The following is a 13,562-nucleotide window of genomic DNA, read 5'->3' on the forward strand; positions in this document are numbered from 1 at the left end:
GAATTTCAGAATTGTTTAAGTTGGGAAAAATCTTTAGGAACATCAAATTCAACCATTAATCTAACACTGACAAGTCTACCACAACATAAGCTGATATATCAAATGTAAAAAGTATTTAGAAAAAAATTCTGCAAATTAAGATCACACAAAATGAAACCACTTAGCAATACTAGCCTTAACAATCAAGCTAAATTACCCTTATAACTTTAGGTCTAACATTTAATCTCTGAAGACAGAATCTGAAAATTTCGCAGAATATTTTTAACACAGTATGACAAACACCTGAAAATACATGAATTACACTAAGGAAACATTCAAGCATGCATTTAAAGACTTAAAAATAATACAGATTATTGACCTACTTGCAGCATATCATCAACCATAGTCAGAATGTACTGAACAGTCTGTTCCTTGGAGATATGAGTCATCAAGTTTATAAATGTTTTAGCACACTAGAAAAATAAGAGACATTAAAATTAATATTAGCAATTGTCTTTGTTCCTTTTGATAATATAAAACAGGATCTTATTAATTCACAGTTAAGTCTTACATAAGCATTGAGCATCCCAATATCTTATTCAATCGCAATAAGAGATGAATACATTTGACATTATCTCACAAAGAAAATTCTCTGTCACATTGGCTGCTACCCTTTACAAATTATTTTATGGCTTTCAAATTAAATAAGTACTTGCTAGTGAAAGTCATCAACATACTTTGTGGCAAGCCAGATTAGAAAAGCCTCCCTCACACCCTTCTTTTAATGGTAGTGAGAGCAAGTAAACTGACAGAACAGCAACTAAGAGTCTAAAAAAGTTTCAGCAATTTGAATGAAGGGAGGAAGACAGGTAACTCCTCTGTTCACTTACTACATACTTTGTAGAAAAATCTTTGTTTATCTTTGAAGAATGTTACAATTTCAGCTACAGGCTGAAACAGTTACATTACTTTTTACACTTCCTCCTCCCCCCTTCACCAAAATTCAGCTAAAACAGAAAGAAAATTGAATGTTGAACTGCTACATTGTAATTATATAGTGACATATAAAGTACACCACATATGTTTTTATTATTATGCAAACTGTGATCCATTAGATAACAGTAACACACCACAATTTGGAGAGAAGAGAAATACAAAACCAAACCAAACAGCCTAAAATTAAAGTAGAAAAAATGGCCATAAATGTTTGTGTTTTGAAAGCATCTACTCTTCACCTTCCTCTCTGCCTCTACCAATCCTCTTGATGCCTGACATTCTGTGCTAGAACCTCAGGCTGAGATTCTACTGATTCAAATATTATTAAAGTGTCTTTGGGCATCCTGCCTGGTCTCCATAAGGGCAAAGGGCCAATTCAGTCCCGAATCAGCTCTGTGCAATGTAAAGGTCTCATATCTTACCACGCCTAAAATGACATGAGACACCCATGTCTAACTGAATCCACCTTAGCAGCTGATGGACTTCATGCTGTAACTAAATTATAATTGCTTAGCTAACTAATCAGCAATCTTACTGGTAGCAGCTGTCATCAATAAACTATTAAAAAAAAAATCTCAAAAAAAAAGAAGTGACTTAAGTATAAGTGTGCATGATTAAGTAAACTGGGATGAGGGAAGACTTGAGCTAGTTTGTCCCACAACAGAGTCAAAGGTAGATGACATTTAACAATTATTTAGTAGGTTTTAAAAATAATGAAATAACATCCAACCCATATCTAAGAAAAAATAAAAGAATCACGATAGCAAGCTTTATACTTATTCCAGAACATCTTAACTGTATGTATACAGTTAACAACGATAAAATAAGAGTAGATATGAATATTTCCTTCCTCCCCAAAAGAGACTTCATTAAAAGAAAGTTACTTGATTGCCTTCTGTTTGCAACAACTCCTGTTTTTCTTCTGGATTTCTTTTCTGTTCAAATCGCTGAATAAATTCACAGTCTTCACCTGAAATCATCTGACCTCTGAAAAACAAAACATTAAACTGTAAGTAACATGAACAGGAAGTTGGAAATAACTGTACTGGGTTCACATGGCAAGGTTGTGTTAGTAGGGGACTGCTTGGGTGGCTCCTATGAGAAGTGTCAGAGCCAGTTCCAGCCAGTTCCAGGACAGACCCACCACTGACCAAACCTGAGCCACTCACTAATGACAGTAGCACCTCTATGATAACATATTTAAGGAGAAAAAACTGCTGTGCAACAGCAGCCATGAGACAGAACTGAGAACATTTAAAAAAAACAACTCTGCTGACTGACAGATCAGTGCACAAAGAGAGAAAATAGGTGATCCACGTGCCAGAGCACAGATTCCCCTGCAGCCTGTGGTGAAGACCATGGTGAGGCAGCTGTGCCCCTGCAGCCCATGGAGGTCCTAGGTGGAGCAGAGATCCACCTGCAGTCCATGGAGGACACCCATGCCAGAGCAGGCAGATGTGCCTCACAGGAAACTGCAGTCCATGCAGGTTTTCTTGCAGGACCTGTGACCCCAAGGGCCTGGAGCAATACATCCCTGGAAGACTGGAATCTGCAGAAGGATCCATGCTGGATGAGTTTGTGAATGACCATAACCCATGAGTAGGACACCTCAGGATGGAGGAGGGGAAGAGTATAAGAGGGAAGGAGCAGAGTGAGTGTTATAAATGGCCACAGTCTACATACCCCACTCCCCTACGCCACTCAAAGCAAGGAGGTAGAGAAGCTGAAGCCATGCTGAGCCTGAGAAGAAGGGAGGGGGTAGGAGGTGGTTCTTGGATTTTTTCCTATTTTTCATTAACCTACTCCATTTAATCAGCAATAAACAAATTTAATTTCACCAAGCAGAGCCTGTTTTGCCTACAATAGTAAGTGGCCAGCAATCTCCCTGTCCTCACACCTCAACCCCAGAGCTTTTTGTCATTTTTTTTCCCCCTGTTCTTTTGATGGAGCAAGTGTGTCCTGTCCTAATGGACACCTAGTGTCCTGTCAATGTCAACCCACCATACAAACCTTGTTTCCTTCATCTTGAGCTATCACAGAATCATGAAATGGTTTGGTTTGGAAGCAACCTTGAAGAGCCCAATACAACTTGGTCTTGAAAACTTCTAAGGATAAAGCAGCCACAACTCTCTGGGCAACCTGTTCCACTGCCTCACCAACCTTATAGTTAAGAATTTCTTCTTAACATTTAATCTAAACCTTCCCTGTTTCAGTTTAAAACCATTGCCCATTGTTCTGTCACTATATGCCTGTACAAAATACTGGAAGGTCTCCCCACAGCCTTCTCTTCTCCAGGCTAAACAACTCCAACTCTCTCAGCCTGTTTTTGCAGGAGATGTGCTCCAGCCCTCTGACCATCTTGGTGGTCCTGCTCCAACAGGTCCACGTCTTTGTTGTGCTGAGGACCCTAGAGCTGGATGTAGCATTTCAGGCAGGGTCTTGAGAGGGCAGAGTAGAGGAGATACAGTATCAACCATATCACTTTACCAATGCTATAGCCCACAAAAAAATGTAGTGGGCTCCTTCCTGCAAAGGGGCTCATGTAAAAAAATTTAAAACTTGTGGTGGAATAATCTTTCAAAAGTCTTCCCTATGCATCACCTCTGAGCAGCATTCTCTAAATAATTTTTAAACTTCCAGGTGCTGAATGCAATGTCAGTGATAAGAACTGAATTACACACAGTTAGCATGTTATGCCAAAATGATAATACATAACATGAGTAACAGTCTAATCCAACCAAGATATAAGCGCTGAAAAATTAATTGTCACTTTAAGTTTGCTATAAGCACTGAAGAAAACTGTAAGGAGAACAGAGATCATGGTTCCTAATTTATTTTTAGCTTTCACTAATCACATCTTAAGTTTAAAAACTGATATGCATGCAAGTTCATCCAAACACATAGCAAGCCGGCTTGATATAGTGAACTGTTGTGAACACCTATAAGGTAACAAATGTCTACTTAATCTTCTCCTTAACTTAATATTCAAGTTGTTACTGTCATCATCAGTGCTATTTCAGAAAGCTGTAGACTCAGCTCAATAGTCAGACAGACTTGCATCACAAGAAATTCATATCACAAGAAATTAAAAAACTTGTCAAAATAGCAGTCAGGTACTCTTCAGGTAAGAAAAGTAATTTTAAATCAAGTAGTTCTATAAATATCCAAGATTTCAATAGGTGACTACCTTTACTAGGTAATACCAAGAGGGCTTCAGGAAAGAAGAAAATCATGCACAGTCACAGAGGATAAAAGCATTAGACACTCCTGCTTCAGTTATTTCCAAGATTCATCTCCTCTTAATATTTCCACTAAATGAAATGCCTCTTCCATTTGCAAAGCTATGTAGTATGGACTCTTCACCCATCTTTTCCATATTCAAGGTCAGTTTTCAGATGTTCCATTACTAGAGTTGCAGGAAGTGTTCACTTTTTTATTTCCCAACTGGCTCACCTGGATTCCTGAAACAGAAAAGTAAGACCTACAATGTGTTCTTTTCTTTCCTCTTACTTAAATTATTATGTTTTTAGTATGGCCTCACAGAGCCATCTTTTATCAATTTACTATTTGAGCAAAGAACATAAGTAGTCCAGTGCCACGTGTGCTACTCCTATATTCCAGCTGCTTTGTTACAGATATCCTCATATGCACTGAGGAAAGACAATCAAGATTTACTAGAAGGAAGATTCCTAAAGCCAGTGGTAGGGCAGTCCTTGCCCAACTTCTGCAAAACCTTGAATAATTATACATGAATCACATGTGATTGGCCGATGATGACCATGCAGCTACCATGCCTTTTAGACTGACCTATGTTCTTTCTTTCCTGTTAAGGGTGGATTTAAATAGTTATGGAAAGAGGTGGACAATCAGCCACAAATACTGAATTGAAATGCCCAGAACTAGAAGCTTCTTTTGTTTCAAATAATGCTGACCAAGACAGGAAGTCACGGATCATACTGATACAAAAGTAATCAGGTAAGTCGCTTGTTTATAAGAATATTGCCTTTTACAAAACACTTCAAAGTTGACCTAAGACAAACCCTTAATTTTCAGTTTTAATGTTGAAGAAAGCCTCAGCCCATGAAGAGAGATACTTCTTTACAGTCAAGCTATTAGAAGAGGTCTGCTAACTGCAAAAAAAAAGCTTTCAAGCTTTTGCTTTTATCCTACATTAGGCCACAGGAAAAAAAACAAAAAAATATGTGGGGATTGATATTTCTATGAGGAAAAAGAAGACATTAAAGTTTATTCTTTATTGCTTTGTTAGCACCATTCAAAAATACATCTTCCAAGCCATACAAAACATTACAAGGGATCTGACAGCTTTTTAAACAAGCTGCTAATATTTTATCAACAAACTCATACATCTGATTAATAGTTTTAGTAATTTCAAATGCATCTCTTCCCATTCATCTCATTTTAAAACTGAAATGACTGATTATACAGTAAACCTTAAAAAGTGGGGGGAGGGGGGTGTTTAAGAAAAACCAACCAAAAATCATGAGAAAGTGCAGAACAGCCTCAGACAGCTGATACTGAGTCCCATGATGCTATTACACATTTTCCTCAACCCCCCCTTGAAACCAACAGAAATTTCACAGCATCTTTTAGCAAACAAGCAACCAAAGCCTCCCTCCACCCCTCTTCCTAGCAGCGATTTAACTTGTTATTTTCCAGAATGTGTCAACAGTCTTTTCCCAAGATAGAAGTCACTTTGAGCTTCAGCTGTGTCCTGGTTTCAGCTGGGATAGTTAATATTCTTCCCAGTAGCTGGTACAGTTCTGTGTTGCAGATCTAGTACGAATCCTTTTTTTTTTTTTTTTTTTTTCTCTTCTTTTTCTATTCTATGAAAGTCTCTCTATCTCAACATGTCAATTCCCCCCCTTTTTTTTATTTCCTCCTGTGTGAGTATATCAGGTTTAAGACAGGATACCAAGAGCTGCCTTTGAGAGCATTTGCTAGAGGAGACAAGACTGAAACTGAAGGATTCAGAAAGCATGAATTTGCAAGACCACCATTTTTAAATCCACCTGATGGCTCAATATGACTCAGAATCTTGTGATTCCTTCTTTCAATTGTGCATTTCCTCCATCAACTCTTCTCCTTTTTTTTTTGTTTAGGTGATTTAGCAAAAGACACTCTGAAGGTTAGGGTATTTTTGTTTGGTTTTTACTTTGTTTTGGGTTTTTTATATTTAAAAAATTACTATATATGCAGCAAATATGAAGCTCATATGAAGCCATCATTTCAAGGCATAATTTCTTTTATCCAAGTATCTACAGTACTTTGCATGTACCTAGAGACACTAAATTTATCCAATTGCTCAACAGTTTTAGCACTACAAAATTAAAACAGTAAGACTGAATGTACTCTACAAGACTCAACCAGATTTGAGGCGGTGGGGAGAAAAACCCACAAAACAAAGCAGAAGAAAATCCCCCACATTCTACAAATTAGGAAGCTTCTATATTTCCTCTAAGACAAGACTGACTTTTAAAGTCTAAGGTATTTAACCTGCTTTAGAAGGTTCTTCCACCCCCAGGAAAATAGAACAGATATTTTAGCAACAGAATTCACAAACATGCATGTGAAGTATTTGAAAACACACAGGAAACCATGTACAAATTAGCCATCAAGTATCTCATCTGATTAAATATAAAGTACTGTCAAATGCAGTGTATCTAGAAAACCTAGAGTGCAGTAAGGTGCAAGCTAAACTCTGAAACAAGTGCAATTTTCCACAGAACTCATTTACTACCCTAAGAAAGCAAACCTAAACCTGCTTCAAGCAAGCCAACACACCCTCCTCCTGGGATTCTGACACTCTGAAGCAAATGCTGAAATCAACCACACAGAGCAAAACAGCAAATGCCTTTTTAACTCAAGGAGGGCACCTGCACCTCTGAACTGCAACCAGCCTCAAGATCCAAAGGCAGCGAAGTCCATACAGAACTAATGGCTTCCACAGGCAGACCTACACATCACCTTCCACTGTTACAAGCTTGGTTACTTTCTTCTCCCTCAGACACAGACCCCAGGTGGAATTCAACATAAAGAAAGGATACATTTTAGCACCAGAAAATATATTATCTATTTTCACAGACTAATTTTGTAAGGAGCAGTGAACACACAAGCAAGCTGGCAATACAGACAATTATCATATCTAACAGTTTACAGAAAAAACATCAAAAGTCAGCAGTTGTGTGTTAGTGTAGTTTGATATTCAGTTTACAGTTACAACCTTCAGAGATGAATAAACACTGTGTCAGTTAATCTTTAGCTTGAACTGACTCTACAAGAAAAGTCAGGCTACTAAAGTCCGACCAGCTACAAATAAGCCATTTTACTTTTGCACTGAAGAACAGAGAGAGGAAAAAAAGAACTTCAGAATGCCCTTCAGTGTGACCCTGAGCCCAATGCTGTTGCAAGTGATGCAATCTTCAAAGCACCTTTATACACATACAACAGCCACAGGCAGAGGAAAAAAACACTTCATCAGAATTTTTTGTGAAATTCTTTGACTTCAACTATCTAAGTACCATCTACACTTATGCAGTTTCTTCAACTACATGTAAAAACTATACTTATGTAGTTTCTTCAACTACATAACTACTGCCTCTAGTTTAAGAAGCATAAATCATATTTAAGAAGCAAAAATCATGTCATACCTGAGCTGATATGTTAATTTAGGGAAAACAAAAATATTTCCTTTGATTTAAAAATATCTGATGAGTTGAAGTAATTCCTTCATATATATTTATATGCAAATTTACCACAGTAAGTACACAATCAGAACAAGGAGCTCAAAAGAAAGAGAACTGTCAGTTCTCAAGCACCCTATTTTCCTTCTTCACAAACCAGACCAAAACAAACCACTCTGACCTGCCTCTAACAGGTGCATCAAAGAAAGTACTTTCCATTCATTTAATAATGTGCTTCATTGCAGAAATGAATCAATATAACTCCACTGACTGACTTTCCAAGAAATCCCTTAAAGCTCAGCCTCAAAGATACCATCACATCCAAACCTGTCCATCGTAAAAAAGTACATGTCCAAATCAAGGTATGAGTTTCTTTCCTTTGGAAACACCAAAAGTTCTGTTGATGTTTTTCAATAACTCATTATAAGGAAATTTCTTAGCCAAAGAAGTTATCTTTAAGAAGCTCCACAATCCCTCTGGCACCATTTAAGTCAATCCTTGAAGCCAACCTAGCCAGACAGCCAGGCTTTGTGTCTCAGTAAATACAAGACACTAAAAATTACATTTATTTCAGAGCAATAATAAAGAGGACACACTGTTATTGACACACAAAGGACACCAAGCATCAAAAAGTCTCACTCATCCTCTCATAGGATCACAAACAATAGCCAGATGCACTACAAGAGCCACCAAAACCTAGCTAATTCCAAGAGAGGAAATAACTAGTTTATTCTTCCTTCATAGATTCCAGAACAAAACCAAATCAAATTCTACAGATAAAATCCAAAAAAGAACCCTGCCCTGGGGTCAAAAGAAGTTATATTAAATTTTGCTGCCAGATTTACAAAATAAACTCCCCATTTCACACACTGCACCAAAGAAAGAGAATTCCAAGAATGAATGAAAATTATTAACAGCAGACCACATAGTCAAACAAATAATACTACACAATTCAACTCCTTGTCAAATAGAACCATGTCCTATACAAAAGTGACTGATTTTTCTCAGCAGCCCTACAGAAACTCTAGAGAAGCAGTGAAAGAATCTCATATTCATTTTCATGAACAGTGAACAACTGTACTCCCACTTTCATTCCAAGTAACTGCAAACCAGCTGCTCACTGCCACAAGGACAGCACAGCAACAGCTCTCCAGGTATCCTTGGGACACACTTCCTATCAGACAGATAAAAGGACACACAGTAACAGCAAAAGTGTTTGAAAAGTGCTTGGGAACCACCACTGTCAGGTTACCACCCCAGCCTTTCTCTTTTGCCTGCAAAGCCACTGAGTACCACACTCAACCAGGAACTGAAGAATAGCCATCTTAAGAACAGCCTAGCAAAAAAAAAAAAAAAAAATTCTCAGAAGATCACTAAGAAAAGAATAATATAATTCAATTAATTCTATAAGCAAGCCTGAAATACTAATGACTACTGTTTTGCCCTGTCCTGTGTAAGCTTTCACTGGGTTAGCATTTCTCAGCTTACATAAGCACAGTTTTGCAAGGTTATTTAATATATATGACATATTTATATGTACAACAGCAATCTGAAAAAAATCCCTATTTTTTAAAGCGGTATAATGCTGATAATCAGAAAGCATCATCAGTATGGTTTGTAGCTCTACGACCATGAAAATTTCTTCCACTTTAGTTACAAAGTAATTAATTATAAAGTAACTTGCTATTATAAACAGTAATTTACACTTTGTCAATATTTCTCATACCCACCTGTCACAAGGTACAGGCTGCAAGAATGTTTCATTTCACTTCAGAGTACAGAGGACTAGTGAAAGTCTGTTTCTTCTCCCCATTTCCTACCTCACCCATAAGACTTGTCCTCAGCTTGTCTCTACGTCCTCTCAGGACAATACCCCTCTTGCTTCTCCTAGTGCCATCACATCCATGCAAAAGGAAACTCTGAGTTTGCCTGGAACAGCAGCACAGCTCTCCCAGACTGAAGCATTTGTTTCAGCCTACTCCCCGATTTACTTGCTTAAGTTGTCCTCCAGAATTAATGTTCCTTTACTTAAAGTACAGCTTATTTTCCTGGATTACCATTCTAATTTTGCTAGTACAATTTGTATTCCCACAAAAAGCACTTCAGCAATAGACACACCATACTTACACTTAATTATTATTGTAAACTCTTCTTAATTCAGCAGTCATCCAATAAGACCGAAATTGAGACTGGTGTTTGAATTATCAGGAAAAAAAACAGTTTTACCACAAATTTGTGCAAACCTACACTATTTGATACTACAGCATTCAGCTGATACAAGTAGAGTTCCCCTTCTGGTAATAAGTCATAAGAAAATTTTCCACAGCTACTTCCATTTCATGTAGACTCTTTCCAATTACTTCCGTGCAGACAGAACATTATTCACTGCAACATAATGCTCCACTGTAGCCTAAAATCTCAAAAAGTTTAACACTTAAAAGGGGAAAAGAATGTGGAAATGTTTTACTTACTGGAGATATGACTGCCAGTTTACTTTGTTTGCCCGAACTTCAGCAGCTTTGGCAGCAATGATGTTTGTTGGGACAGCAGCATCTACAGCACCTCGGATATCCATCTTGACTGAAAATTAAAATGTACCTAGAAATGCAAATCAGATTTGAGACCTCTTATTAAACAGCAGAGTATTTGTCCAATATTTTAAAGAAATGAAAAGAAAATATGTTTCCAGGTGTCCCATTCCTTAACACTGTACTAGTTTGTTTCTGAAAAAATCCAAGTTTTATAAAGTATTTAAAACGTGGCTTATTGGAAACAAACAAAAATAAGCCATACCTACACACTCAACTGTAGCCAATAATAAGCCAAAAATAAAAGACACAAACCATTACTAAAAAACTCCCAGACTTGTGAGTCCTTGAACAATGCAATTAAGTTACTTGAATTAAGGTGGCTCTTCTGCATCATCCAAGTAGCCCTACAGATAAGAGAATCTGTCTTCTTTCCTAATCTTCTTTCCATGGTTAAAATTCAGTATATCCTCCCCACCCCCACACATTAGGACTGATTTACTTCAGATATTTGTCTAAGAGCATTTAGACATTAGAAACATGCAAACTACAACTTCAGGGAGGAAAAAAAACCCCACAAGTATATAAATTAAAACTATGCTACACAGACTTAACAAGAAAATCAAGATCATTAGTGTACAGAAAGCAAACTGAAAAATAAATACAAACAGGAGCTCTTTATCAGGATATAGTCCATTACCAGAGATAGTGACCTTCACCACTTCTTCCCCTTTCCTTTATGGTTTAAATCTCCACCTGACTTTGATGCCAAAACAAGAATTGTGTTGGCAGAGACTCCAGATCCAGCTAGAGCTGCAATTCCTTACAACCTGAACTGTACCCAGCCTCTCCACACAGCCTGTTTCTGGACTGTTCTGGCCCCTTTCACAGACCAAGCAAGAGCAAATTGGCACATTCAGGCCTATCCCTCGCAAGCACACCCTGCCTTTATGACTGAATGAAAATACAATTCTAGCAAAAGAAAGCAAAAAAATTAGGAACTATCCTGGGCAAACAGAGAAGGACAAATGCCCTCCCTTTGAAACCACTTCTCCGAGCAGACAGTCACACAGGCGGCATCACTCTGTCCTTCAAGGACCACGGAAGGTTTCCAGGCTCTCTGACCCACCCAGAGCCACTCAAACACTGCCCGAGGGCAGAGTGGGTACCAGCGGTTTCAGGAGCTGCAGTTAAACCGCAGAAGCAGAGAGGCGCCTGGGACAGCGCAGGCACGGTCCTGCCGCTCCCTGCACAGCTCACCGGCTCCCGAGGGGCCCGGCAGAGCCCAGACCCTGGCAGCAGCCGCGGAGCCCTGCGGAGCCCTCCGCACCCCCTGGGCCCGCCAGAGCCCCCGCCACAGGCCGTGAGGCGGCACGGCCCGACCCCAGCACCCACCGGTCCAGGGCCCGGGGCAGACCCCACTCACCGCAGGGGCGTGCCGGCGGAGGAGACCGTGCAGGGCCGGAGGGAAGGAAGCAGGGAAGGAATGAAGGGAGGAAGAAGAGGAGCGGAGGCCGCGGGCGGCCCTGGGCAGCCCGGGCAGAGCGCGCACCCGCCGGCCCCGGCGCTGCCGCCGTCATGTGACGCCGCTCACGTGAGCGCGACGGCGGCCTGCGAGGGACAGGCCGCCCCGCCCGTGGCTGCGCGCCGTCAGTGCTGTGAGTGTGTACACGTATTTAGAGCACATAAATATACACATGTAGGTTTGTATATACCTACACATGCCCTGGAGCCATAGGATGGGCTGGGTTGGTGTGGGAATCGAGGAAATTCTCCTAGCTGCCCTGGAGGGCTCGAGACCCTGCCCAGGGGGCTCAGAGACCTTGGCACAAAGCCCAAGACCCCTGTGCCTTTGATTTAGCCCTTGGAAAAAACAATTACCAAACTTGTATGAAGAATTACAAGGCACGACAGTTTAAGTAGAATGATAGTGAATTTATCACGGGGTGAAAAAGTAGATTTTGGAGTTTTTAGAATGGGGGTTCAGGGGGCAAGATGGAGGAATCGGGGCGTGTCCGGCCTTTCTCCTTCTTCTCCTTCTTCTTGGCCTCCATCTTCTGTTGCGATGTTGGCACTTTTAGATTGGTTTAGAGTAAAAGCTCACTGTCTAACATAGGTAATAGATGTTGGAAAGTAATTGTAAACATTCTATACGTAGTTTTTAGTATAAAGACATAACACCACCCCGGGGGCAGGCAGAGTGCCTCGGACTGTCTGCTGAGCGGACCTCGGCTGTACAAGAGAAAGTATTTTATAGATAAGGAACAATAAACAACCTTGAGACGGAGAAATGAAGAGCTCTGACTCCTTCTTCAAACGCCAGGTTGGGAAAAGAGACTTTTTAATGTTTCTCGAGGTCCCTCTAACCAGCTAGAGATGCCGAGACAGGTTGGAAGGGTCATTGGAGATCATTTGATTCCAATGCCCCTGCCATGGATGCAGCCCAGGACAGGGCTGGCTTTCTGGGCTGTGAGGGCACATTGCCGGGTCATGTTAAACTTCGTGCTAAACAACACCCTCAAGTCCTTCTTCTCAGAGCTGCTCTCAATCCATCCTCTGCCCAGGCTGTTTTTGTGCTTGGCATTGCCCTGACCCACAAGCAAGCCCTGTGTATACGTGTACGATGTTATACAGGGGATCTGTATAACAAAGGATTCTGTCTGGTCACTGTCAGCTTCTTCCTCTTAATCCTGACGGTGTCTTCAGGGCTGGGCTGGGCAGGGAGGAGTTAGGTTCTTCTGATAAGGGAGCAATAAATTCTTTTTCTCAGAAAGATTTAGGTGTCCTGTGGCTGCTATCTGGTGCAAGTACCTCATTCCTTTATTTAAAATATCCCACCTACATAGTTTCTATTTTAACATTATGTTATAACCTAAAACTACATTATGGTGTATTAATTAAGAAAATTAATGCACTATAACTTTCTAATATAACACATTATAATATTCATTTTAATATTTGCAAAAAGCCAATCATAAAATACTCATTTTTTCACACAGAGACAGTGCGAGTCTGGCTGGGAATGAAACTTGAGACTAAAGGCCCAAGTGTTTCAGAAGCTATGGGCTTAAACTTTGATGTTTCTGAGGAAAAAAAAGTCTCAGTGCATTCATTTGCTGAGTGGGGTTTTCCAGCCATACCATGCTGAAGCACACAAACATACCACTCCTGGTCAGAAAAGATCCCGGACAGTCATTCTGCTAACAGATAACGAGAAAACAAAAATAATCAGGAGTTTTTTGTGTGAGCAGATCAAGACAGCCAATGTAGAGCTGGTTTAGAGCTGGTCTATTGCTAACTTAATTTTTCTAGGGTCTCTGTATTTTCCATTTAGACAATACACTGTTCTTTAAATTAT

At 39.8% G+C, this 13,562-nt stretch overlaps 1 protein-coding gene across 2 annotated transcripts in view; it reads right to left on the bottom strand.

The window, feature by feature from the left end:
• ATP6V1H (ATPase H+ transporting V1 subunit H) overlaps positions 1-11,791 on the bottom strand; it is a 48,494-nt gene extending 36,703 nt beyond the window's left edge. Inside the window, exons 1-4 of one of the 2 annotated variants that reach the window (XM_059860538.1) lie at positions 11,631-11,791; positions 10,148-10,274; positions 1,860-1,962; positions 363-452 (exon numbers count right to left, since the gene is read on the bottom strand). In XM_059860538.1, coding sequence (XP_059716521.1) covers positions 363-452; positions 1,860-1,962; positions 10,148-10,251 — 297 coding nt within the window. In that variant the 5' untranslated portion in view covers positions 10,252-10,274; positions 11,631-11,791. Of the gene's footprint in view, positions 1-362; positions 453-1,859; positions 1,963-10,147; positions 10,275-11,599 lie in introns of both variants that reach the window. The other variant, XM_059860547.1, reaches the window with a different exon arrangement.
• Between the last annotated feature and the right edge of the window lie 1,771 nt (positions 11,792-13,562).

This window comes from Haemorhous mexicanus, chromosome 1, assembly GCF_027477595.1.
Source record: "Haemorhous mexicanus isolate bHaeMex1 chromosome 1, bHaeMex1.pri, whole genome shotgun sequence".
Lineage (NCBI taxonomy): Eukaryota > Metazoa > Chordata > Aves > Passeriformes > Fringillidae > Haemorhous > Haemorhous mexicanus.